This window comes from Coturnix japonica, chromosome 30 (genome assembly GCF_054131305.1).
Source record: "Coturnix japonica strain WE chromosome 30, WE-NBRP24, whole genome shotgun sequence".
Classification (NCBI taxonomy): Eukaryota; Metazoa; Chordata; class Aves; order Galliformes; family Phasianidae; genus Coturnix; species Coturnix japonica.
In genome coordinates, this window is record NC_140692.1 from 1,043,794 (window position 1) to 1,067,958 (window position 24,165).

General features: G+C 40.0%; 1 protein-coding gene across 3 annotated transcripts in view; it reads left to right on the top strand.

The window, feature by feature from the left end:
- Positions 1 to 19,264, top strand: part of LOC146755754 (AF4/FMR2 family member 4-like) — a 45,194-nt gene extending 25,930 nt beyond the window's left edge. For 2 of the 3 annotated variants that reach the window (XM_085525272.1, XM_085525274.1), the window contains 16 exons: positions 101 to 149; positions 1,462 to 1,482; positions 2,035 to 2,089; positions 3,100 to 3,137; positions 3,477 to 3,639; positions 4,154 to 5,089; positions 5,770 to 5,858; positions 6,950 to 7,187; positions 9,064 to 9,161; positions 9,734 to 9,797; positions 9,946 to 10,082; positions 10,485 to 10,556; positions 11,665 to 11,758; positions 12,273 to 12,316; positions 13,155 to 13,375; positions 13,952 to 19,264. In XM_085525272.1, coding sequence (XP_085381398.1) covers positions 101 to 149; positions 1,462 to 1,482; positions 2,035 to 2,089; positions 3,100 to 3,137; positions 3,477 to 3,639; positions 4,154 to 5,089; positions 5,770 to 5,858; positions 6,950 to 7,187; positions 9,064 to 9,161; positions 9,734 to 9,797; positions 9,946 to 10,082; positions 10,485 to 10,556; positions 11,665 to 11,758; positions 12,273 to 12,316; positions 13,155 to 13,375; positions 13,952 to 14,070 — 2,438 coding nt within the window. In that variant the 3' untranslated portion in view covers positions 14,071 to 19,264. The remainder of the gene's footprint in view (positions 1 to 100; positions 150 to 1,461; positions 1,483 to 2,034; positions 2,090 to 3,099; positions 3,138 to 3,476; positions 3,640 to 4,153; positions 5,090 to 5,769; positions 5,859 to 6,949; positions 7,188 to 9,063; positions 9,162 to 9,733; positions 9,798 to 9,945; positions 10,083 to 10,484; positions 10,557 to 11,664; positions 11,759 to 12,272; positions 12,317 to 13,154; positions 13,376 to 13,951) is intronic. The other variant, XM_085525273.1, reaches the window with a different exon arrangement.
- Positions 19,265 to 24,165: the final 4,901 nt, after the last annotated feature.

The following is a 24,165-nucleotide window of genomic DNA, read 5'->3' on the forward strand; positions in this document are numbered from 1 at the left end:
GAGTTTGTTTGGCTAAGCCTGTTTAGTTCTGTCCACTTTGCAGTGACTGTTTTGCTGTCTGTGTTCAAAAGAGTACAGCGTTATTTCTTTTTCCTTCTAGAACGATATAATCCTTCATCAAAAACATCCAATGGCCATCAATCCAAATCGTAAGTAGCAGTTGAGAAAACATTTCTCACGTAACAGTCAACTTTTAAAAGATTCTGGAAGTAGCTGTTTCTTTACCAGAATGTGTCAGTTCTTGCACACTCTTGGCCATGCTTTACACTTAACTGACAGGAGAGGGAAAAAAAAGTTGATTTCAACCTATTTTCAGGAACAGTAGGGCAAATAATGGCACACCGGTGTAACAGGTGCGCTGTGCCTTCCTTCCATCCCCCTGCTTTCTTCTCAGCTGTAGGATACTGAGCAGGAGTTTGGCCCTAGGAATTGGCTGGTGAGCTGGAAGTGTATCAGTGTGTGAGAATGGGCAGGATGGGACAGGATTTACTAAACGTGCATTGCTAAGCTGTCAGCTGGAAGCAGCTTGTTGCAGTTGCACAAATAGGATGAGGAACTGTTCTGTTATTAGAGGAGACAGTAAATTAAGTTTGAGATCTAGTTAAGTTTGTACGAGTAGTTACTCATTCTCTTAAGTGACTGACAGGCATTTTTATTAGTTGTGTACACAGACCTAACATTATGCTTCATTAATCAGACATCAGAAAGAAAAAATAAAAAAGCAGCAGGAAGAATCTAACTGTCTTCTGCCCTATTCATACCTGAAAATTGATTACATTCTGTTTAAATACAATTTCCAAACAAAAAATGCCCATTCCACCTGATGGAATGTTTACTGAAAGCAACTGCAGATTCTGAAGGTATTCTAAGTTAGTATTTGCTGTGATGCAGTTACGAAATGAAGTTTAGTTTTTCTGTTTACATTTTTAGTATTAATAAGATTAAAAAACAAATCATCTGTGAGAAAGAAATGGGAAATAATTGAAGAGTGGCTTGTTCATTTATTTATTTATTATAGACTATGTCAGTTCCTTAAAACATGAGGTTTCAGATGTTTATACACAGCCACTTCAATAAGCGGTAGCAGTAGGAGTTCATCATTTGGCTTTTCTTTTGTTATAGCAGTGTAGTCCTCTATGAAAGGGCTGTGCTGGTTCCAGAATGGGAGGGTGTAGGAAGGTGCAAGAACTGGAGTTAGCACTTCACATTAGTTAAAGTGAGGTGCATGGGAAGAGGGGTGAGGAGATGTTTGCTGTGTCAATAGAATTTCCGATAAAGCGATTGTGCTCTGTTAAGAAAGCGTTAAAAAGTGAGATAAATGCATCTTTTGATAAGGGTAGCAGCTGAAAATAGATGTCTAAGTAGATTCTCGAGGTTGCTGTTTCTTTTCAGATTATAAGTAGAACAGCTGTACTGTGAAATTGGGAAGTATTCTAATCCTTTCTTATCTTCTTTCTCCAGATGTGAATCGAACCAGACAGAGTAAGACGTTTTATTTTTGTAACGAAGGTGTTTTTAAATAAGCACAAATACCCCACTATGTTTTCTTTGTGTTCCTGTACTTTCAGTGTCATGAAATAGTATGTGTATGTATGACTACCCTAAATAGGAGCAATTATACCTTTGAAGAATAGTAGAAAATTTATGATGTCGAACAGTTGGGATTTTGCCACTAGACATGAAGCAATCACATTTCTTAATTCAATGGGAAACAGTATTCTTGTCCGTGGTGTGTAAGAGGTTGAACGCAGATGTTTTAGCTCCACCTGCATTAGTAAAACGTGTCAGAATTCCTTTCTAAACTTTAAAGAACGAACAAAGGAATCAAAGCACTACAGCCCGTAGTTTTCTTTAAAGAATGACTTAACTTGCCATTCTTAGACATTAAATGTTTTAAATGGTAACTTGTGGATTTCACCCACACACCCAGCTCTGTAGCATAAACAGTAACTTGTTGGAATATAGAAGAGTGCTTTGAATGTAATTAAATTACATGGAAAAACTTGTCTCACTTTCTCCCTTTTACTTACTTAGTATGTTGAAAGATGACTTAAAACTTAGCAGTAGCGAAGACAGCGATGGAGAGCAGGTATGTTCACAAGATACCAAAGATTCAGTAGAATAAACCAAGTGTATTGATGGTTTGTTACATCAGCAATGTTCAGTAGTCCAACAGCAAACTGAACAGCTGAAGGAGAATTTGCAATTGAGGTACGAAAAACAATTAGCAAGTTTTCAAACAAACTTCAGGTACTCTAAAATGCAAATGTGAGGAAAATGATCTGGTTTTGTGAGAACAGTACTTTTTTTTTTACCTAGGGACTCATGCTTTGATGATTTCAAATGGGCTTTCTCTAAATGTGGAATGGAAACAGAGTCAGTTTCCAAACACACACAATGGGCTGCCACCTAAGGGAGAGCCCCTCATGTTCTGTGCTGGCTAAAGAGTGCATGGCACACAGATGTCCATGCAGCAACTGTTCGGGATAAGAGCTGCTGTGTGTGTCTTTTACTCCCAGGTTGTTTCTGTAACTATAAGTCTAGCAGCTCCTTTATTTTTATCGTATCTTTTGCTCCTTGGCAATATTAACTCTGTGCATCTCCAGCCAGAGATGGTGTTCAGCCTGCTGAATTAAACATACCTCTTGAGTCTGTGCTACCCAGCAGAAGTCCATGCTGCTTTTTTTGCTGTTCTCAGTTCCGCTGTTTGTTATTTTTTCACATGGAAAACTTGAAGATGGTGCATTTAGTTGTTTAATTACTGGGGCATGGAACATTTCTGGAATAGCACAGTAAAAATTTGTATCATCTGGTTCTAAAACATGGCATGGGGGAGTGGAGAAAATAGGAAATCTCAGAACTACTGTCAGAATATGGAGGGTTCTGAGATGACATGTTTGTGGTAAAAGCTTGGATAAAAGAACTGTGATTTATTTTTCCTTTTGTACAAGCCAAAGGCAGGCAAATTTAAACCTCTGTATTTCTGAATTAGAGCACTCTTCAGGCTAAGTATTTAGAATCTTTAAGACTTGATATCAATACTTTGCAATGTAATTGCATATGCTTCTAGATGCCTCATGCTCTTCTTCTTAATTGCAGGACTGTGATAAAACAGTTCCAAGGAGCACACCTGGAAGGTAGGCATTCCTTTACTTTCTATGCTGCAATCCAATGGTAGTGATGTTTGGTCCAGTCAGCGCTTCTGGCTTGATCTCGTTTCTAAAATCATTGTTAGTTGTTTGTCTTTGATTAGACCAGAAGGTGATTAGAGTTTAATCAGTGGCCAACACATATTCTGCAAATATTATACTGACAACATTGTGAAGGGGGGAGGGGAACAAGGTGAATTGTGCTCAGTTGAACTCTTTAGCAAATGTTAGTTAAAATATTACATTTTATTCTTCCTAATGGAAGAACTTCCAGGATGCCTTTGCACTGAGTAATGTTTGTTTATTTTTCTTCCTTTTTGTTTTCAGTAGTTCTGAACCTTCACAACATAACAGTGAAGGAGCAGATAATTCAAGGGATGACTCAAGCAGCCACAGTGGGTCTGAAAGCAGTTCAGGATCTGACTCTGAAAGTGAAAGCAGTTCCAGTGATAGTGAAGCTAATGAACCATCACAGAGTGCATCCCCTGAGGTAGGATTTGTCACGCATTTGGGCTGTCATCAGGCATTAATCCTGAGTTTTAAAAGCAGAAAAAAATGAACATGTTCTCGGTCTCTTTTTTTTTTTTTAACAAAAACTTGTCAAGTGTAGAATTATTTCCACATATTTCCACATATTCTTTTGCTAAAGTACCTGTAATTTGACATGATAACTATATTTTCTATAAGCACACATTTGCTATTTGAGGTGATTTTTACCATAGTTATCTGTTGGAGTGCAGAAGACATGGGAACAGTAGCTTAAAAACCAGTAGCTTTTAGTCTGGAATGCCATGGCAGCAAGTGCTTCCTGTGGACTGCAGTTCTTCTGATTGAAGGAAAAAGCAGACCTGCTATCTGTAGTTATATGCATTTTTCATTAGTTACTGACCTCAGATGCTCGAGTGCACCGCTTGATTTGGCTTGCAGCACAGTAGGGCTGCAGAAAAGATGGAAGCCACGTGAAACACTGTATCTAACAGTGCTTTATTGAAATTTGTTTTTAGCCGGAGCCACCGCCAACAAACAAGTGGCAACTGGATAACTGGTTGAACAAAGTTAATTCACATAAAGTGTCACCAGCTTCTTCTGTGGACAGCAACATCCCATCCTCACAAGGCTACAAAAAAGAGGGACGGGATCAGGGAACAGGAAGTGGGTACGCTGATCAAAGCGGATCCAAGGACTCGATTTCTTCAACACCAGGGCGAGATTCCAAACCCACCCAAAAGGGCTCAGAGAGCAGTCGTGGCACGCAGAAATCACCTGCCCAGAGTGACAGCTCAACACAGAGGAGGACCGTGGGTAAAAAGCAGCCCAAGAAAGCAGAAAAGACATCTGTTGAAGAGCCTAGAGGAGGTCTTAAAATAGAAAGTGAAACCCCAGTAGACATGGCAACAAACATACCTTCAAACAGGCATAAGGCAGCCACTAAAGGTTCCAGAAAACCTAATATAAAGAAAGAGCCCAAATCTTCCCCTCGGCCTACAACAGAGAAAAAGAAATACAAGGCTTCAAGCAAATCTGCCCAGAAATCCAGGGAATTCATAGAAACAGATACCTCATCCTCTGATTCAGATGAAAATGAAAGCCTGCCTCCTTCATCACAAACACCCAAATACTCCGAGAGCAATAGGACTCCTGTTAAATCTTCCATGGAGGAGGATGACAGCTTTTTTCGGCAAAGAATGTTCTCTCCTATGGAAGAGAAAGAGCTTCTTTCACCACTCAGCGATCCTGATGAAAGGTACCCACTTATTGTGAAGTGGGTACCTTCACAAAATGGATACCTGAGCCTCTTATCAAGAATACCAGAGAAGCCTTACAAGGATGCTGATGTGCCCAAAGTGGAAAAGAAAAATGTGCCAGAGAAGCATGCAAGAGAATCTCAGAAGCAGCCTTCTGATAAGAGTTCCACAAAAGGCAAAAGGAAACATAAACAGGTAACAGTATCGTAAATAAAATCTTGCCTGTTATCTTAGCCTTTTAGTATCTTGCTAAAGGGGTTAAGCATATGGCCCAGTAACCAATGTCATACCTCACTGCAGTGGCTCAGTAATTTAGGAGATTACTTTGCCTACCTATTCTATGTAGAATAAATTGATCCTTCCTGTGCCGTTGTAATAGGGAATATTGGAGTTTTCATTCATGAAAGGCAGAGGGTTGTACCTTTAGATGTGTTAGCACTGTAGCTTGCATTCCTGGAGGTAGCACAGATTGTGTATCCTCTTAAACTCTTCAACTTTAGGATTAGGTTTATATAAAAATCTGGTCTTCGACATCTCTTACAGACTCCATGGGTTTTACAGTTCCTGGCATTCATAAGACACCTGTGTTTGACTCCCCAGCATAAAATCTGATTTCGTACCAAAGCCTTTGGCAGATTTTTGTTATTTCATAGTGATATGCGTGTTATAAAATGAACAACTTGAGACTGCCACTTTTCAAATATATGATACAAGGTAGTTGCTTCAGGGGATGTTTCTGTAGCCTGTACAGGTATTATTCTGTACGCTGCAAGACGCCCACTGAATTAAATCCGTTAAATGTGAAAAATTACTGTCTTCGTGAAGCTGTAAATGTAGACATTTATCTGGATGTGTTTCTTGTTTGCTGTATTCAGAATGAGGATGAAAACAGAGCCAGTGAAAGCAAGAAAACAAAACTGGAAGAAAAAGCTCCATCAGGACACAAGACTTCTAGCAGTAGGGAGTGAGTATCTTGCCTGTCTTTTCAGCACTGAAGGCTCAGAGTGATCAAGGAGAAGACTCATGCCTGTATCCATCTCTCCCTTACCTTCTTCTCCTTCCTCCACAACAAAATGTCTCCTTACTAATCAGTGGGTAATATTTCATGGTTTCTGATTCTTCAGTTTGAAGTTTCCATTAGTTGTTGGTGGAAATTCATATCCATAACTGAAAATATTGACTAGGTAAACCCTACTATGAAGGGTTCACCTTTTTCAGATCAAACAACAGACAGCTGATATAATTATATCATGGAAAAAAAATTCTCTACAGCGAATATTTGTTGAATTACTGATGTGTGAGAAGCTGCAGCTTCTGGCTACAGATGCTAGAAGTCTTTCTGAGTTAAATGCCTTCTTTGTTTCTGTTAAGAAATGTAGAAAAAATGGATGCTCGTCTGTCATGGTTTTTTTCCTTTAGTCCTGATATTTTGTTTTGTTGCTGGTGTGATTTTCTGAAGGGCACTTGGTTAAATGCAACAAGATGGTTTTTCAAAAACTTCATGTAAATAGTTATTTTGTGTACTGTTCTCTGTGAAAAGGGATGCCAGAATTAGCAACTGGAATCCTCAGCAGCCAAGGTAAGACTGTACCAAAAGGCCAATGGATTCTAGAGAACAGTTATCTGGGCCATCTTTTTTCTGAGCTGTTAGGCTGACTTGTCTGCAATAGACAGACTGGCGCTAATGCTGGCATTCATTTCTAACATTACAAGTGTTTAGGGTGTTTTTAAGAACTGTTGAGGGATGTGGTTTTATGGTTAGAACTTGCCTTCTGCGTTTTCAGGTCAGAACAGATAAAGTGGTGAAAACTAGTTTAATCAGGCTTCGTAACGTTTAGTTACTGTGGTGATAATTTGCTTCCTCTGAATCTGTCTTGCTATGTTTAACATTAAAAATCTTGTTTTATTATTTTTTTTTTGGGGGGTGGGAAAGGAGAGGGAAAAGGCTTAAATGGGGGAAGGGTGTGGAGAGAAAAAAAGAAGTGATGCTGGATTTTTGTTTTATTTCTATTTTGAAAAGTAAAAAACAAAACTGAATGTATTCATTTTGTCCAGGTCTTTAAAACCAAGTGCTGTTAAAGAGAAGGATTTACTGCCATCTCCTGCTGCCCCAGTCCTTCAGAAGGATTCCAAACAAGAGCACGGGTCCCGGAAGAGGACAGCCAGTCAGTCATCATCCTTGAAGTCCAGCAGCAATGTTAGTAAGGACAGCAGCAGTGGCAGTAAAAGCTGCTCATCTTCTAAACAGAGGAAGATAGAGGGAAAAGGTTCTGGCAGTGCTAAAGAAACAAAGGTAAAGGGCTTGTTCTGTGAATGCCTTGAACTTATTTCTTGGCTTTGCATTTTGACGTGCAGTGTCATCTAAATAATTTGCAGTTGTTGAAATGTAATTAGTTTCAGATTTGCCTTGTTTCGTACCGTGGTGCTTAGACTCTAAATTGGAAAATAACTTAGGAGATATTGTCGAATGCTAATGTTTATTCCTACCAAATATTTATGTTAATTACTAAAGTGCATTTAGTCATCTTTTGATGACAGATGCTGCGTATTTGCTGTTTAATTTGTTAATGAGAAATATCACTACAGATCTGCTCACACTGAATGAATAATGAGGTTACTCTTATGTCGCTGGAGCAAGTACAGATCTTGTCCTCGTTTTAAGGAGAACAGGAGCTGGGTCCGTGCACAGTGCTGAGATACAAAGCTGTGGCTCTCATTTTTCACCCTAGGATTCTAGAAAGGTTCATCTGATTCCAGATCAGGATGGTACAGAGCTCTCTGTGGTTAGAGTAGAGAAAACACTGTGGAAAAGGTGATGCAGAAAGTGTTTTTTAAGCAACTTAGATTAAGAACATATGTAGTTGAAGGGTTTCAAAAACATTATAAGATGATGATAGTGTAAGGTCATGATATGTAATGTGCTTTTTCATTAGTATATAAATGTGTATTACTGGAGAGGAGTAAACTTGTGAGCACATCTGGGTATCTTCATAGAGTAATTTCTGTTGTATAACCAGATTTGAGTGTAATATGTTCAAGTCGGAGGGATTTCACCTTTATCTTTGGGATTCCAAATGTACCATTTCTCCTTGATTGCTCTGAAGTGTTCAGGAAGGGTAATTGATTTGGGGAGGAGTGAAGCAGCAAATTGCCATCGGCAGTGGCAGAAAGTAGCTTAGTCATTAGGGTGGAGTCCATGCAATATTTAAACTGGGAGACCTGCTGGATTAATTTACATGCCATTACTGTGAAATTTTAGAAACCTGGGAAGGTTGTGTGCATCGGTGTCTGCACTTACAGGAAGCCTGTAGATAGCAGATTTGCATCATAGACTGCTGCTCTGGCCTTTCCTTATTCATCAGCATAGAACTGTCCCTAAACCAGCTGTTAACTTGTTTGATGTTTTTCTTTTCATACTTTGGAAATGCTGCATTTCCCTGCATGTTTTGGTGGTGTTTTATGTTACACTGGTAGTTAGGGCATTGCTGTGCAAGTGCAGTGCCTCGCAACTTTGAGATCCTTCTAATTAGCAAGGATCTGATAAAGGCAGGTTATTAAATACTCTGTGTAATTGGCCTTCGGTCACGATGACTCCAAAGAACTGAAAGCACACTGAAGCTGGGAAATTGCCTTATGCTGTTGATCTAGTGAGAAGAGATTCACTTAGAATTCACAAGATGTTTTGATGTCCCTTCTTTAGCCTGAAGTGTCACATTGAGCCATGTAAAATTAAGGGGAGCAAGGGCAGCATGTTGTGAAGACAGCTGTTATTTCTCCTTGAAGTTGGTGTTTCTGAAATACTAATCTTTTCTACCCAGAGACATTCAGTAGTTTATTGTTGAAAGACATGAGAAGTCATAGAAGTATATATAGCCTCTTTGTTCAGAGTGGAAAATCATGATTTAGCAATAAGGGAGATCTCCTAGTGTAGTAGGGCTCAGCTTAATTATAGCCTCTGTGTCATCCCCTGTGCCAGCATGAGATGAAAGCCTCAGGGAAACTGTGTTATTGTATGGTGAATGGCAGCTAAAGCAGCTACTAAACTGAACTTACTGCTTACAGAGTGTGAAATCATGGGAAAAATGTGTACAGTAAATTCCTCTTTGTCTTTGAGAATATAAAAATAAAAAAAAAGTCTTGACATGATTCGGTGACCATTTTCCTTTCAGGAGAAGATTCTGAACAATTCATCGAACTGCCCTCCTGTTTCTGCTCCATCTACAGAGAGCTCAAAGTCCAGAAGAGCAAAACTTGTTTTTGCTGACAGGTAAGAAAAGCAGAGGGTGCCTTTCCCTTTTTGGGGGTGCTAATCTTGCAGCACAGTGAGCTCTTCTGTGGAGAAGGGTTGTCCTGTTTGCTTCACAAAAGATGCTGAATACTAGTTCATGCTCTGGAGATCTGCATGCTGTTCTGCAGCAACGTGCTTCTCTGCCTGCTTTGTGCACCAAATATTTGGCAGATGGTGCACTCCTTGAGGAGAAACTCTAGTCTGCCCTGTGTGTTCCTGCAGAGCGTGGATGGACCAAATAGTAGATCTAAACAGTCCAGGGTTGTCCTGTTTTTAAGTGTTGATGTATCCATCACACACTTTCAGGATATCACTGCTGCCTGTTCTCTTTTAACAGAGTCTGCTTTGCCCATGGTGAGCAGTTGTTGTCTTTGGTAGCAAAGAGGAGCCTTCATTTTTTGAACCCAAATGGGATTGTGATGCAGTACCTCCTGTTATTGTAACTTGAGTTAGAGGGGGATGAAGTGAAAGCTGTAACATTAACAAACTTTTGTCATAAAGGGAAGTACAGAGTAGGTGGTCTGACTCCTTAAATGTGTCTTCTATTGTAGGACTTACTCAGCTAATCATTATTTACAGCAAGCAAAGAAGTTAAAACATAATGCAGATGCATTGGTAAGCAAATCTACAATGTTTATCCAGTATTTGCACATTATGCTGGAGTTTGTTTACTGCTTGTGCTGTGTTGCTGCCTGTCTGTACTAGAACTTTCTGGTATTTCCTCTCAATATTTTCCTTATTTTTTTTTATCCAATCTTCTCAGTCTGACAGGTTTGAGAAGGCTGTGTACTACCTAGATGCAGTGGTGTCATTCATTGAGTGTGGGAATGCATTGGAGAAAAATGCTCAGGAATCCAAGTCCCCGTTCACTATGTATTCAGAAACTGTGGAATTAATCAAGTAAGCGCTGTAAAGCACACACAGAACTCAGATGGTTGGGGAAGAGGGCTGGAAATCAAAGCTTCTGCATTTTACTCATGTTCTGCCACTAACTTTTGGAGTCCCTTGCTCTGCACTAAGAACGGATCACTAGCCACTTTGTTCCAGTTACTGAAGCTTCAAGTGTGTTCTTGAGGGCTGAGATCCTTTATTCCAAAGTTTGTGATGTCTTAACAATTTGTGACATGTGCAGAGCAGAACTATTCCAATTATTGCCTAGCCACGTTCTGTTTAGGGTCTGAGGGAAAGACCTGAAACAGTGAAGGAGTTGAAAGTTGAATTTCATAAGAACTTGGTGGCTGATAAATGATTGTATAATGTTTCATTTACTTGATAGTTTTCTTGTTGGTGATTTGTTTATAGGTACACTATGAAACTGAAGAATTACTTGGCACCAGATGCTACGGCTGCAGACAAAAGGCTAGCAGTGCTTTGGTACGTGTATCCTGAACTTTATATTACACACTGATTAATTACACACACGGATTTCAGTCTGTGAAATGCTGTCTTACACTGAGTTTTCAGGTGTTTTGAACCAAATAGGAGTTTTCTGTTTGACTGTTCAGTACCATTGATGCTATAGATCGATTACTGTAAGGGCTTGTTAACAACAGCAAAGTCTTTCAGCTATTAAGAAAATGACTGACTGACTTCAACTTTGACTTCCATAATGTTCTGTCAGTTACTGCCTTTATTTTAGAACGCGATGTCATTGGTAACTTGTCGCATGCAATGGAGTTGTTAATATGGCTAAAAATGATAGAGGTGCCTTTGTGAATTTCATTATCCTTAGTGTTTTGATAAAGTTACTGTTGATGAACTGAGCTCTTCATTTGCTCTCTTTGTAAATTATAGTGTTCCAAAATAACAGACTACTGTTGAGTTGGTTGCATGGTCAGCTGATGTTGGGCTGTGACCTAAATGCTTCGGGAAACTTTGAGATTACATTAACAAGCAAACTGTTGTCTGGTCTTGGCTTTAATTTTAGTAAAATAACATAATCAGAGCACACTGCTTTACTCATTTGAATGAATTTCCAGTTCTGTTTTGAAACTTTCTTGGAAAGGAAATTATCTATTGGATTTGGGAGGAGTAGCAGAAGGAGGGTTTGGGGTCTTTGCTGTGTGTTCACACAGTGATATGGCAAAACTTGAAATGGCTGTTAAGAATTGTCATTTGCCTTCTGGACTAATTAAATGGCTGCAGCAAGCAGTTGAACAAAGCTGACTGTGTCAGGTGGAAAAGGGAGGGGGGACTATAGCAGCATGCACCAGATTCAGTGTGTCCTGACATGAGAAAAAAGTGAAGGCTGTATCAGTAAAGTCACTGCAACCTAGTTTCAGCTTAAGGCACAAAACTGTTCTTTACTTTCTTGAGAAGTAAAGGTGGTGTGGGACTTTGTCTAGTTACAGTTTGACAGTTGGCTGTTTAGTGTTGGGAGAGAAAAGCTTTTAAAAACATGGGTACTCCATTTTTGACTTTTGGTATGTTGTGATAAGCTTGACTTTAACTGGAAATGTTTTGTTGTTCTGTCTTTGGTTAGTCTTCGGTGCCAATCTCTACTATACCTAAGGCTTTTCAAACTGAAAAAGGAAAGTGCATTGAAATATTCTAAAACTCTGACTGAACATCTGAAGGTAATTGGATATATATTTTCTTCAAATATTAAAAAACTAATCAAATTGAAGCTCTACATTACTTAAAATTCCTCTGCCTGGTATTCAGATTGCTGCACGTGAACTTCCAGTATGCCCTAATTTAGGAATGGACCTTGAAAGTACATTCAAGCTGAGCAGTTTAAAGCTGGGAGGATACAGCATGACTATGATGTCATCAACCCATTGGTCCTAATGATAGCTTCCTATTAATATTTTGGTGCAGCTTTTAGTAAATTTAGTTGGCTTCAAAGAGAATTTTAATTTTGTTGTTGATATAACAAAGTTAAAACTTTGCTGATTTGTGTCTTAGTCATCAGTGAAATGGATGCTTTTCCCAATTTTGAAAGTACTTTGATATTATTTAGGATATTTTGATATTATTATATGCTTAAAAGAAAAGCCATGAGAACTCATGTTCAGAAATGAGCAATTAAACAACCAGATAAAATATAATTAGCTGAGGTATAAACATACGTTTACTTTTTCCCAACAGAATTCCTATAATAATTCTCAAGCACCGTCACCTGCTATGGGAAGGTAGGTAGTAAAAGTTTACCTGTATTTCTATGTTTATAGCTCATTCTTTACATAAACTGTGTGTTTGAGGTGCTCAAAGAGCAGCTTTTACTTTCTTGAGCTTCTGTTGTTTTTGTTCTAATTTCTAATTGTTCTAAGGTCTAGATTTTGATCCCTTTGTTCAGGTAAGTGTTCTGATAAGAGGTTGAGAAATGTGCTGTACAGAGATATTCTCAGGCAACTCCTTGTTGGGAGGAATGAACAAAAAACTTCTCAGTGTGTCCTTAACACACAGGTCACTTGTCTCAGTGGTTTGTTGTTTTATGTAATGCTTTTGCTCTCAAAACAATAGCTTTATTAGTGCTGCAGTGATGCACTTGTAGCCCAGATGGCTACAAGTGCTTTCACAGTAAGCTCTTCCATGGTACAGCAGTTTACTTCTGTTCTTGAAACCTGACAACAGACTTTTTATAGATTACTCTATCAAAACAAAACAAAAACCAGAATTTTAGGAGGGCATTTCAGATATGCATCATGTTATTTGAAAATACAACAGCAGTATAATTGCCTTGCTTTAATTTTTTCATTATTACTATGTGAGGTTCAATTTATTTAAACAACAGATTTGATTGAAAGATGCTGCATGTTGATTTGGCTGTGAGGCTAAAATACAGGAGCTGGAGGAACATGAGAGGTTTTCAAAAGCTCACTTGTTTTAGGGCCAGTCCTGAGTTCTCAGTGTGTGAAGTAGGAGTGCCTTAGCATCCCATGTTCTGAGCTGTAGGAAGACATTTGCATGACACACCTGACATATCTGTGTGCGTGTTTTACAATGTAATGTTTTCCTTTGGATAAGCAGCAAGCCTGTTGGTATGCCGTCTCCAGTCTCTCCAAAGCTGTCTCCAGGGAATTCAGGAAATTACTCCTCTGGGGCAGCCAACCCTTCAGGGAGTGGGTCTTCGGTGACGATCCCCCAGAGGATCCATCAGATGGCAGCCAGATACGTCCAAGTTACATCCAACTTCCTCTATGCCACTGAAATTTGGGACCAAGCTGAACAGCTGTCTAAAGAACAGAAAGGTAAGGGTAGGCAAAGGCAAGTTGTAACCTAAGATGTATACATTGTGTTAAATTCTAACAGGTTTTCAATTTTGGAGTTAACAGTGCATAATGATAAATAATTGGGTCCTTTGTAAAAGAAAGATGGAAAGTAATTCCTTTGGTGACAGCGATGCTCTGGGCTGGCTGTCCTGGTTGTCAGGTGGTGTTGGAGATCTAACATTTCCTACCAGCTATGCTTAAAATAAATAAATAAGTCTTGCATTTCCTGCAAGTTTTTCTCTTTAGGAAGTAGAACTTGGTGCATTTCCTTTTCTGAAATCCTGGAGTGAATATACACATTCGAGGGAGAAGGCCAAGAATGCTTTGTAACAGTTAGGCCGCAGTGTAATTATGCTTACCTTCTGCAAAACAGTAAAGAAATGGGCTTAGAAAGGATCTCTTTCTCTTTCTTCTGCCATCTTCAGCCATCTTTCATTTCTTTTGCCTTGATCTGCAATGTTTGTGCTGAGGTGGTGTTCTTTTAGGGAGAGCAATATTTCACTTACGGCAGCCAATGAGAACGACTGTGCCTAATTTGTGTTTCTGTTGTTTTAGAGTTCTTTGCCGAACTGGATAAAGCTATGGGCCCTCTGGTTTTTAACTCGAGCATCATGACAGACCTAGTGCGTTACACCCGTCAGGGACTACACTGGTTGCGCCTGGATGCCAAGTGATACTTCGAACTGAAGGAATGGAAAATTGAACACATTTTTCTCGCTGCCTCTGATTTATCTCCACAACACTGTGTCATGTCAATAAGGAAGACTGCCATAACACACTGCTTAGTTGAAACTAAAAACAAAGAATGCTTTCACATGTCTCCCATCTTGATTTGTGTTTTGTGTTTTAACCCAAAACGATCTTGTTAATGAACTCCTTCAGTATTCCCTTTTTAAGTTATTTAAATATTTTTAAATTTGCGACATATAAAGGTGTAGCTTGGCTAATCTATCATGGATGGATCAGTCATTGGAATTCCCATCACAATACGTAAATAGTCGGTTTAAATCCTATTTATTTTAATTTTTTTAATTTTAATTTTGAAAAGCCCAGTTTTTGGGTAGTTTTTAGCTGTTTCTTCCCTAAATTTTACCCTTCCAAGTACTTAGGAAAAATTAAACATAGACACTTTATTTAAGTACTCTGTGAGCTTTGTTACTCTGTAATGTCTTGTGGTGGTAGAACCTGTAAAAGGAATTAGGATTGATAGGTTCTAACGTGTAGAAACACCATACTTTTCATGCCTAATGCCTATGATCAACTAATAAATGACAGCTAGAGTTTTATTATTGCAGAATTTGTACTAAATAGAAAAAATTCCAGATACTCTTCTACGTATTAAAATACTTCATTTAAATGAATTTTAAAGAAATTTATATTGAAAAATATTTAGCTGGTTCTGACTTGGGTTGCTTTCAAGGCAGTTTCAAACCATTGGTTAACACTATAGCAAATCATGAAACAATTTGCATTCAATGTAATATCAGAGTAATGGTGTAGGAATGAACTTCGGTCTGATAGGAAAGGCATATAGGAAAGGTTTCTGAAATGGACAATCTTGTGCTTTTTTTTTAATCTCTCTTCATTTAAAACGCATTTTGTTTGTCATTTTTTGACACTTGCAAAATCAGCAGTTTTGTGGTGAAAAAAACCAACAGTAGTTAAATTCCTACCAGAACTGCCATTTGCAACTTTCTCATTGACTGGAAAATCAGGAATCTTAAGTAGAGACGGAGGTCCATTTTTTTTTCTGCCTGAAAAAATGTCTGGTGGTTAATGGACACTACAGCATGACAGTGCAACAGCCATTGTGGGGTGGGGGAGCACACCTGCTATTACAGGGAAGTTGTCTAATCGTTTTGATGCAGAATGGATTTAAAACTTGTATTTACCCCATGTTAATGAAGGTCCCATTCGTGTTTGATGCATTTGATGGAGCAGAATATTCATTTGAGAGGGAAGCGAGTTGGTGTAACAGAAACAGTTTGTGGAGTTGCGGTCGACTGCTCTCAAAACCAAAGTACCTTTCTACATGTGGTGCTTGTCTGAGTCAAAGGTTTAAAATGCTACTGCTTTCAGTATTGCTTAGTGCCCCTAACATGTCTGGTGTGCCTTATGCCTTACTTTTAGATGAAGATTTTATGAACTGTTTACAAGATGTTTTACAGCAGGACCAGGTGTACTGTATGCAGTGGTCTTCTGCAGTACTTGGGTAAAATTCCATTTCTTTTTCAAAAGTACCAGTGTCTGTCATGCAAACTGACTTCTCATTGCAGTGGTCTTCTAAAGAGTCAAGCTCTGAATACTTTAGAGTGCGATTGTGGAATGCTGCTTTGTTTTATCTCCCATTTAACCCTTAGTTCTGTACCAGAGATGAACGTGCACGTTCAGGAAAAAATATTGCACTAAAGTTTTGTGTCGTCGTGGTTAAGTGCCAAAATCATGGCAACCTCGAAAGAAGGAATAGAATTCTACGCTACTTAGTACTGCAGTATGTCCTATGGGCTTTAAGAGTTTAGAAGTTTTGAAATGAGTAACCTACTAAAAGGTAGCTGCATATTCGTAGAGCTTCCTTTGTGTTCCAGCGTGTTTTGTACTTCCAGAAGAGCTTTGCTACATACGAACCAACATGTGTTTGGTTAGCGGACCTGTGACTTTTCCCATTAGAGCTGAATCACTGATCAGGTCTGTTGGTTGGAGCATCCTTTTTATTAAATCACTGTGCAAGATCGCATTCTTTTCGTGTTTGCTGTTAGGGACAAAACTCTGTACCCTCAGACTCTGCATTCTGGTTAATAGGACACTGTCAACTAATTTTTCCTTTAATACTCTAAAGTGCCTAGCACTCTTTTGACGCTATATAAAAAATACCTTTGTAGGAGTTGCATTCATAGTTGTTTTTTTTTGTGTAGTGCTGCACCGGCCGGTGCGGCTGCTTCCAGCTTGCTCCTTTGTGCACCGTGACCATGACTGTAAGCAGGAATGGTCTCATCTCTGGGAATTTATTTTCTCTTTTTATTTCCTTAGAGTCCCACAAATACCTTTTGGTGTTACACGCAGTTGTCTCTTACAAAAATGTTTTGCTTGTCCCCAGGTCAATGGGTCTTTGGGTAACTGAAAGACTTCTTACATTGTGTTAAAATGTGGACCTGAAATGGCTGACAGAATCCGTCACAGGGAAACATTCCCTGGAGTGCTGCCCAGGTTTTCTGTCTGTATGGGAGATACACAGTGGTCTTGTTATTTGAAAAATGCCTTACTCATCTGTAGCTATTTCAATCAGAGACACTTAAATTTCACGCTCCCAAAAGCATATCTGATTTGGGCTTTACCATTGTTTCTAAGACAGAAGTTGTGTACTTTGTCAGATTTCATAGCAATTAAAAAAATGCAAATACTGAATATGCTTCCATCCCGGTGCCACGATGCAGACTAACAGTCCAACTCTGTCCTTTTGTTAACCTCTACACAACAGCAGTGGAAATGCAGACAGCGTCAGCACTAAGGCAGGCTGCGCTGGTGGCTGAGGAGGGGATCCCTCACTCCCAGCTTCCTCAACGATTCCCTAGACGATTGGATCTTAAGCACATATCAACACTGAGATCTTAATTCCCTTACCGAACGTGGTCCCAGTTGGTGAATCTTAAAAATGGCTTAATCAGACTAGGCTTGCTCAGATATCACTATTATTTGGATTTGCTGTGAAACTTGCAGGTTCCTAGATGGTAAGGTGCAACCATTTATACTTATAAACAAATCTTCAGGACACCAGAGTAAAACAGCCCGATACTTTTATTTTGATTTGAAACTATTAGCCATAAAGTAGAGCGTGTGAATGGCTCTTCTTGGCTTTTGATGGCAGTATGCAATTTGTATTGTATGTGTCTTTTAATATATATGTATATATATATGAAACCAGTCTGTCCAAAGTATATGTTATACTTGTTTTTAGATTATGGTGCAACTGACTATATTGATATATTATTTATTGAGTGCTGAGTCACCATCTTACTGGTGATAAATCTTGCATATTATACAGGAGTGCAATGTATATTCCTTTAGATTGCTGAGGCTTGATTGCTGTGATAACAAAGGAAAAGAAGAAGAAAAAAAAAAGCCCTGAAATGTATTTATGAATGGCCCCAACATACAGAGTCAGTACTTTATGGGAATGATGTGCTTGCCCGGGGCAAGTAAAATAAAGCCGTAGGCAGATAATGATGTAGTTTTCCAGAATGGGAAACTATTGGAAAAAGAGACTACCTTTGCTGTATTTAATATTTCAGTTACCTAACAGATATTTACTGTCACCGCAGCGTTTATGTTAAGGGCCTGAGCAAGTCAAGTTTGAATTACCCACTGGGGAGTAAGCAACTTCCAAATTTCTAGATTTCTGACAAAAATTTTGGTCAGGGTTTAAATTATTCCATCTAATGAAACAGTGTTATGGAAACCTGTATGTTAATGCTGGATATCTTGAAGTGTGAAGACTAGCCAAAGCTTTTGGTGGCCAACTCAGACAAATACAGAGCTGTTCCAGGAGGCAAATCTCCACAGTGTGAAAGTTACCTAAAAGCAATCAATCAATCAGGGAATCGTGATGTATGTCAAACTCCATTACTTTTCAAGGAATTGGTTTCTGATGCCATGATGCCATTTGAAAGCAGCGGTATTGGGGGTGGGGGGAGGCAGGGAGGGAGGGCTTAGCAATGTAATAAGTACATTTTTCTCTCAATACGAGCTCTGGTCGTTGCTAGATCAGCTATCGACAGCATTAGTTCTTTGCTCTCTGCCGATCTCAGCTGAGTTTCAATCGAATACACTATACTGAACAATTTGAAACGCTGTGTTACAGCGTTAGGGTTTATATAGGCCATCTTTATGTAAAAGTTTTAATTTCATCTGGAAACTTAATGGAAACGTACCTACTCCTGTCATACCTCTCTGCGTTTGCTATTGGAGCTGATACGGGCAAATTGGAATGCAGTGTTCCCCGACTTGGTTTTTATATGCAGCCCGGGGAATCGGTGCTGTTGGGTGCACAGTACTTCTGCAGCGCTTCTTTTCGGCTGCATTGATGTTACACATCTGAAAACTCAACTCTAAGGACCAGGCGTGACTTTTGCAAGCACAGTTCCTGACATTTGTATCTGGTCCCCCTTTTAAATTGTTTTAAGAAATTTTGTATATGGAGGATAAAGTGCTTATATATTTATTAAAAATCCTTTATCTTAATTGAAATTATTATTTGATGAAGAAGGGTTTTTTGGGGGGAGGGTTTGTGGGTGAGGGAAGGTAACTTTTCACCTGTCTCTTATAAATGAAGCCCTTGTGAATCATACAGAAAGGTACTGCTAGTAACTAATGGGATGTCTCTGTTTCACACTTTGTACATGACGAGTCCATGTGTTACGTTTTGTTTCTATGGGAATATTTAGGCGTCCGTCTTCAACCAAAACCTAAAGAAACACACCAACTGTGATTTTATTTGTTGCAATACATTTGAAATTTCAAAGGGTACTTTGGGGCTCAAATTAGGATTTCTAAGTCAGTATGTGCATTTCACGTAATAAAGCTGCTAATGGTGAGCAAAGTATTATATACTAACTAGATTTTTTCCACATCTGTATAGTATATTCTATGTATTTTGTGGTATTGAGATTATAGAAAGTTTAGTGTCTGAAACATGCGTTTAATGTGTATTTTTAAACAAATTTATGGCAATTAAAATATTTGGAGAAAAGGGTATCACATTTCAATTTGTAAAGATCTTTTTAACTACTGTGTCATTAAAATGCTTTGTACAATGCAAAACTGTAACTGGAGAAACTAAGTTTAATAAATATCAAATAGATTTTCTGTATTAAACTTCAAAGTGGTCCTGTCTGTTGAAAGGGCTGCATGCTCCCTGCTGCTGTATTTTTAAGCAGAGGTTTCTTTTTTGACCCCAGCACTCTGCATAACAAGGGAAGATACCGTCCAGTATGTGAGGTATGTTGAAATAATGGGATTATTCAGACGGGGAGGTCAGCTTGGGACGTAGGCAATTTTGATTAGAAATAATTTAAAAGTAAATACTTCTTCCAGTTATCACCAGATATATTTAGTATATTGAATCTGCTAGCACTATTATTATCAGTTTGTTTGCTCTCTCTTCTAACAGGCTTTTATTTGAAGTCTGGCTCAGAGTTCAGCTATTGAGACTGAAATGAGACAGAAGCGTGATCAACTTTACACACTTGCCAGGTTGAACGATAAATGTCTAAAGTCCACTGTGAAATAAGCACTTCTGCTTGAAGTGCCTGATGTGCCGTCAGCAGACACTGTGGTCACAGGATGCAAGGAAAAACCCAGGTAGTTTGCGGAATATAAACTTTTAATACGCACCTTAAAATAAATATATATATATGAACAATTACAAACAAAACAAAACAAACATGAGATGCAGAGTCCTTTTATTGAGCTTGGCCATCCTCAGTGCGTGCTGCAGAGGTACAACCCCGGTGAGCGAATGCTCTCCATCTTTTTGAAGTCCTTTTACCAGTTCCTGTGGCAGGAAAGTCGAATGTACTTGTTGCTGATTTGCTGTTGTGGCTTCTGAGTGGTCAATAAATACATCACAAGTAGAGCTGAGCCGTGGCAGCAGTAACAGCAGTGGGTGTTCAGAATCACAGAATCACAGAATCACAGAATCACAGAATCACAGAATCACAGAATCACAGAATGACCTGGGTTGGAAGGGACCTCAAGGATCATGTAGTTCCAACTCCCCTGCCTAGCAGGGCCACCAAACATACACCTTTACTAGATCAGGTTGCCCAGGAGACCTCATAGATCCCCATAGACACCCCATAGATCCCCATAGAGACCCCATAGATCCCCATAGATCCCCATAGACCCCATAGATCCCCATAGAGACCCCATAGATCCCCATAGAGACCCCAAAGACCCCATAGATCTCCATAGAGACCCCATAGATTCCTATAGAGACCCCATAGACCCCATAGATCCCTATAGAGACCCCATAGACCCCATAGATCCCCATAGAGACCCCATAGATCCCCATAGACCCCACAGATCCCCATAGAGACCCCATAGATCCCTATAGAGACCCCATAGATCCCCATAGAGACCCCATAGATCAGGTTGCCCATGGCCCCGTCCAACCTGGTCTTGAACACCTCCAAGGACGGGGCATCCACAACCTCCCTGGGCAGCCTGTTCCAGGACCTAACCACTCTTCTAGTAAAGAACTTCCCCCTAACATCCAACCTAAATCTTCCCTCCTTCAACTTAAAACCATTTCCCCTAGTCCTGCTATTATCAGCCCTTTCCAAGAGTTTACTCCCCTCCGGGCAGTAAGTTCCCTTCAGGTACTGAAAGGCTGCAATGAGGTCACCCCGCAACCTTCTCTTCTCCAGGCTGAACAAACTCAACTCCCTCAGCCTGTCCTCATAGGGGAGGTGCTCCAGCCCCCTGATCATCTTCGTGGCCCTCCTCTGGACCCTTTCCAAAATCTCTATGTCTTTTTTGTACTGAGGGCTCATGCAAAGGGAGAAGTAGAAATGTACTTATGATTTAAACTTCCATCTCTAAATGAGATACCAGACTTGCATCTAAAGAGCATTAAGACAAACATGTTGTTCTTCCTCAGACCCAGTCCTGGCTGTGAAATCCCCCCTAACAACTGGTGAAGCTGTACCTGGAGGGGACGCCATGTTTACTATTGACCTTACAACAACGTGTTGCGGCACTTGGTACCTCAATGGTAAAGTCTTACAGGAAAGCGAGACCTGCATCATCAAGAGAACCCAAACTACTCCCAGCCTAATCATAAAGAACATCACCAAGAACGATGATGGAGCAGAAGTGAAATTTGTTGCCAAAAATGTTGATGTCAGCAGCAAGATGAGAGTGAGAGGTATTTGCTTTGATCCTTCTCCTTTCCTCTTACAGTCAAGGCAGAGTTGCTGTGATCTGATGATTAGAACTGGGGCTGCAGGCATTCACTGACTGTACCAAATACCTGAAATTGCATCCCATGGACTGACGTGAGTCCTGGTAATGACCTAAACATGATAGCACTGAGAGTAGGGTAAGCCAGTCTACCCAGCTGCTTGGTATGTGAACCAGATTGCTCCATGCCAGCTGATGAATGTCTGCAGTTCACAGCTCTTGGCCAGTGCATTCAGTCAGCAGGTTTACCACTGCATCACCATAGAGCAGTACTTTCAGCTCCAGGTTCAGACAGCCTTTCTGATTGCACTGGAATAGTTTAGAAGTAGGGGAGCAATCATTCCAATAATATCTCTATCAATCAGCTTTGCATGACCAAATAGAACAGATAAACATTCATGATGGAAGGACCTGTTTGTCATTGGGTGGAAACCTCTGCAGAAGCATGTTTAGAGAATTCTTAATCAGTAGAAGGAGATGTTTGGTTGATTTTTACTTAGTAAATCCTGCAAGAAGACCAAATGAAATATCTTGAATTGCTCAGCACTGACACAATGATGAGTGCAGGAACAGAAGGTGATACTTTTTCAGAGATGTTGCAGCAAACATTGACCACGTTAGCCTGATATCAATTGAAATAACGCGGCCTTTGCTCCTGACAGGTGCTGCAGTGAGATTTACCAAGAAGAGCAAAGATGTAGAAAAGATCTGCGCTCGGCTGCGTGAGGAAGCCAAACTGCAGGCTGAGCTTTCAGACACAGGCGCTACTGTGGAGTGGATGAAGGATGGGAAGGAGCTCAAGGCCAGTGGAAAATATGAACTGCACATTGTGGGGAAGAAACACACCCTGAAAATTCACAGCGTCTCAATGGATGATGCTGCAAGTTGTCAGTGCATCTGTGAGGGGGATAAAATGCTCTATCAGCTTTCACTGAAAGGTATGTGACAGTCTGGGCTGTGCTCTTCCGGCCCAGGGCCAGCAGTCTGCATTCACCTGACTCCCCGACAGTCCAGCTGTTGTCAGACAGCATCTGGGGTGTTTTCAGTGGCTGTTTTGACTTGAACTGGCCAATCTGCTTTGTAGAGCCATTTGATTTCTGTGTTCTGTCCTGTGATTCGTCCCTAAGATATAGAGGAAGTCAAGGGAAAGATAGGAAAAAGAACATCCCAGCCTTCCTGCTCTTCTCTCAGGTTGGCCACGAGAGATGATGTAAACAGCTCTTTTTGTAGCAGTGATCCCAAATGTAGAAGAGACCTGTGAAGAGTCACAGGGATGTTTCCTTAGCTGTCATTCCATGGTGGGCTTTGTCTGACACAGATGGAGAGAGAAACTGAACTTTCCCACGCAGGGAAAGTCTGTTTTGCTGCAGGGTGTAGGTCTGATCTCTGAGATCCACACGCTGGGCCTTGATTGCAATAAATGAGAGCCCTTTGTTTGCTCCAGTGGAAGACTTTCCATTTCTCCAGTACCCTCTGCAGATGACACAAATGCAAATGCACCTTCTTCCCAGCAACAATTGCCTTTTTCTTTTTTACACTGAGTGTAAAAAATGAGGCTCTTCATCATATTCTCCTTGCTTGTCACACTTACTGGTCCATGGAGAAAAAACAAATCCCTAGAGTAGTGTATGCACTTTGGCATTGGAGAGCTTACTTAATTGCTTCTTCTCAAAGAAAAAACTCCAGAGAGGCATGGAGACAGCTCCAAAGAGAATTGAATAATGGGACTAAATTGATGGAGAGCAGAACTTCCTGCCAAGGCTTGTCAGCTAGTCTTAATTTTGCTTTTCTTCTCTCTCTTTGTCATGTTAGCATAATATTTCATAATGGCAGGTCTGCCCCCAGAATTAACTGGCACAGGCTGCCCAGGGGTAACTATCACATGTTTATGTGTTTTGATGTTTCACAGTGGGTCTTAAGTAAAAGGAACTCAGGTTTTGGTTGCCTGCAGGACAGATGTTCTTTTGGGTTCAATATGTTTGCATAGTGACTTGCAACCATGGGACTGGTGTTCAAGGACTCTCTTGGTTCCTTCAGTTCCTAGGTTCTTTCTTGCCTAGATTTGACACTTTGTTTCAACAGAAGAGCTGATATTCTCTAGTGAAGGCTATTAGTTTGGGCACAAGTGGTAACCTAAACCTGTTCCAACCTGTACATACAAAGCTGCAAGATGGTCTCATTTCAGTCCCTCAGTCAATACTTTTTCTTTTCTTCCCTCAGAGCCAAAACCTGTGTTTATAAACCAGTAGCAGGTGCTGAAAGAGGTGAGTGTCAGCTGTCCAGGCTCAACGTGGATGTCAAGTGGTTCAAGGTATGGCATGTAATGGTATTTTCCTTTCTGACTTCTCTGGAAATGAATGAGAGCCTTTAATTTCACTTCCAAGTGATGCGAGTCTGAGCTTTTGCTTGATAGCTTTTGCACTGCTCTCTTTTCTTTGTGCTCTTTTACTTGCCCAGATCAGCACTCTTTGTTATTATGTCCTGAGTTCATTTATCAAGTAGAAATGGAAGTTTGCTTTGGGTTTCTTGTGAACTCCTGAGGTCTTGCTGCACAAAATATTGTTGGTTGGAGCACAGTCTTGAGCTTCAACTCTAACACAGAAATTCTCAGCCAGGATTTTGTAGCCTTGTTGTGAACTGGGTTTTAGGGTGAAATCTCAGTTTTCTTTGCACCTGACAGTGTGAGAATTTGCTCTGGCACTTTGTGTACCTCCCCGGTGCTCAGCTGTTCCTTCCCTTACTTGGGGATAACGTCATTTATTCAAGGTGATGTCCAAACGAGCTTGTTAACAGTCCTCTGCAGTGCTTTAAGC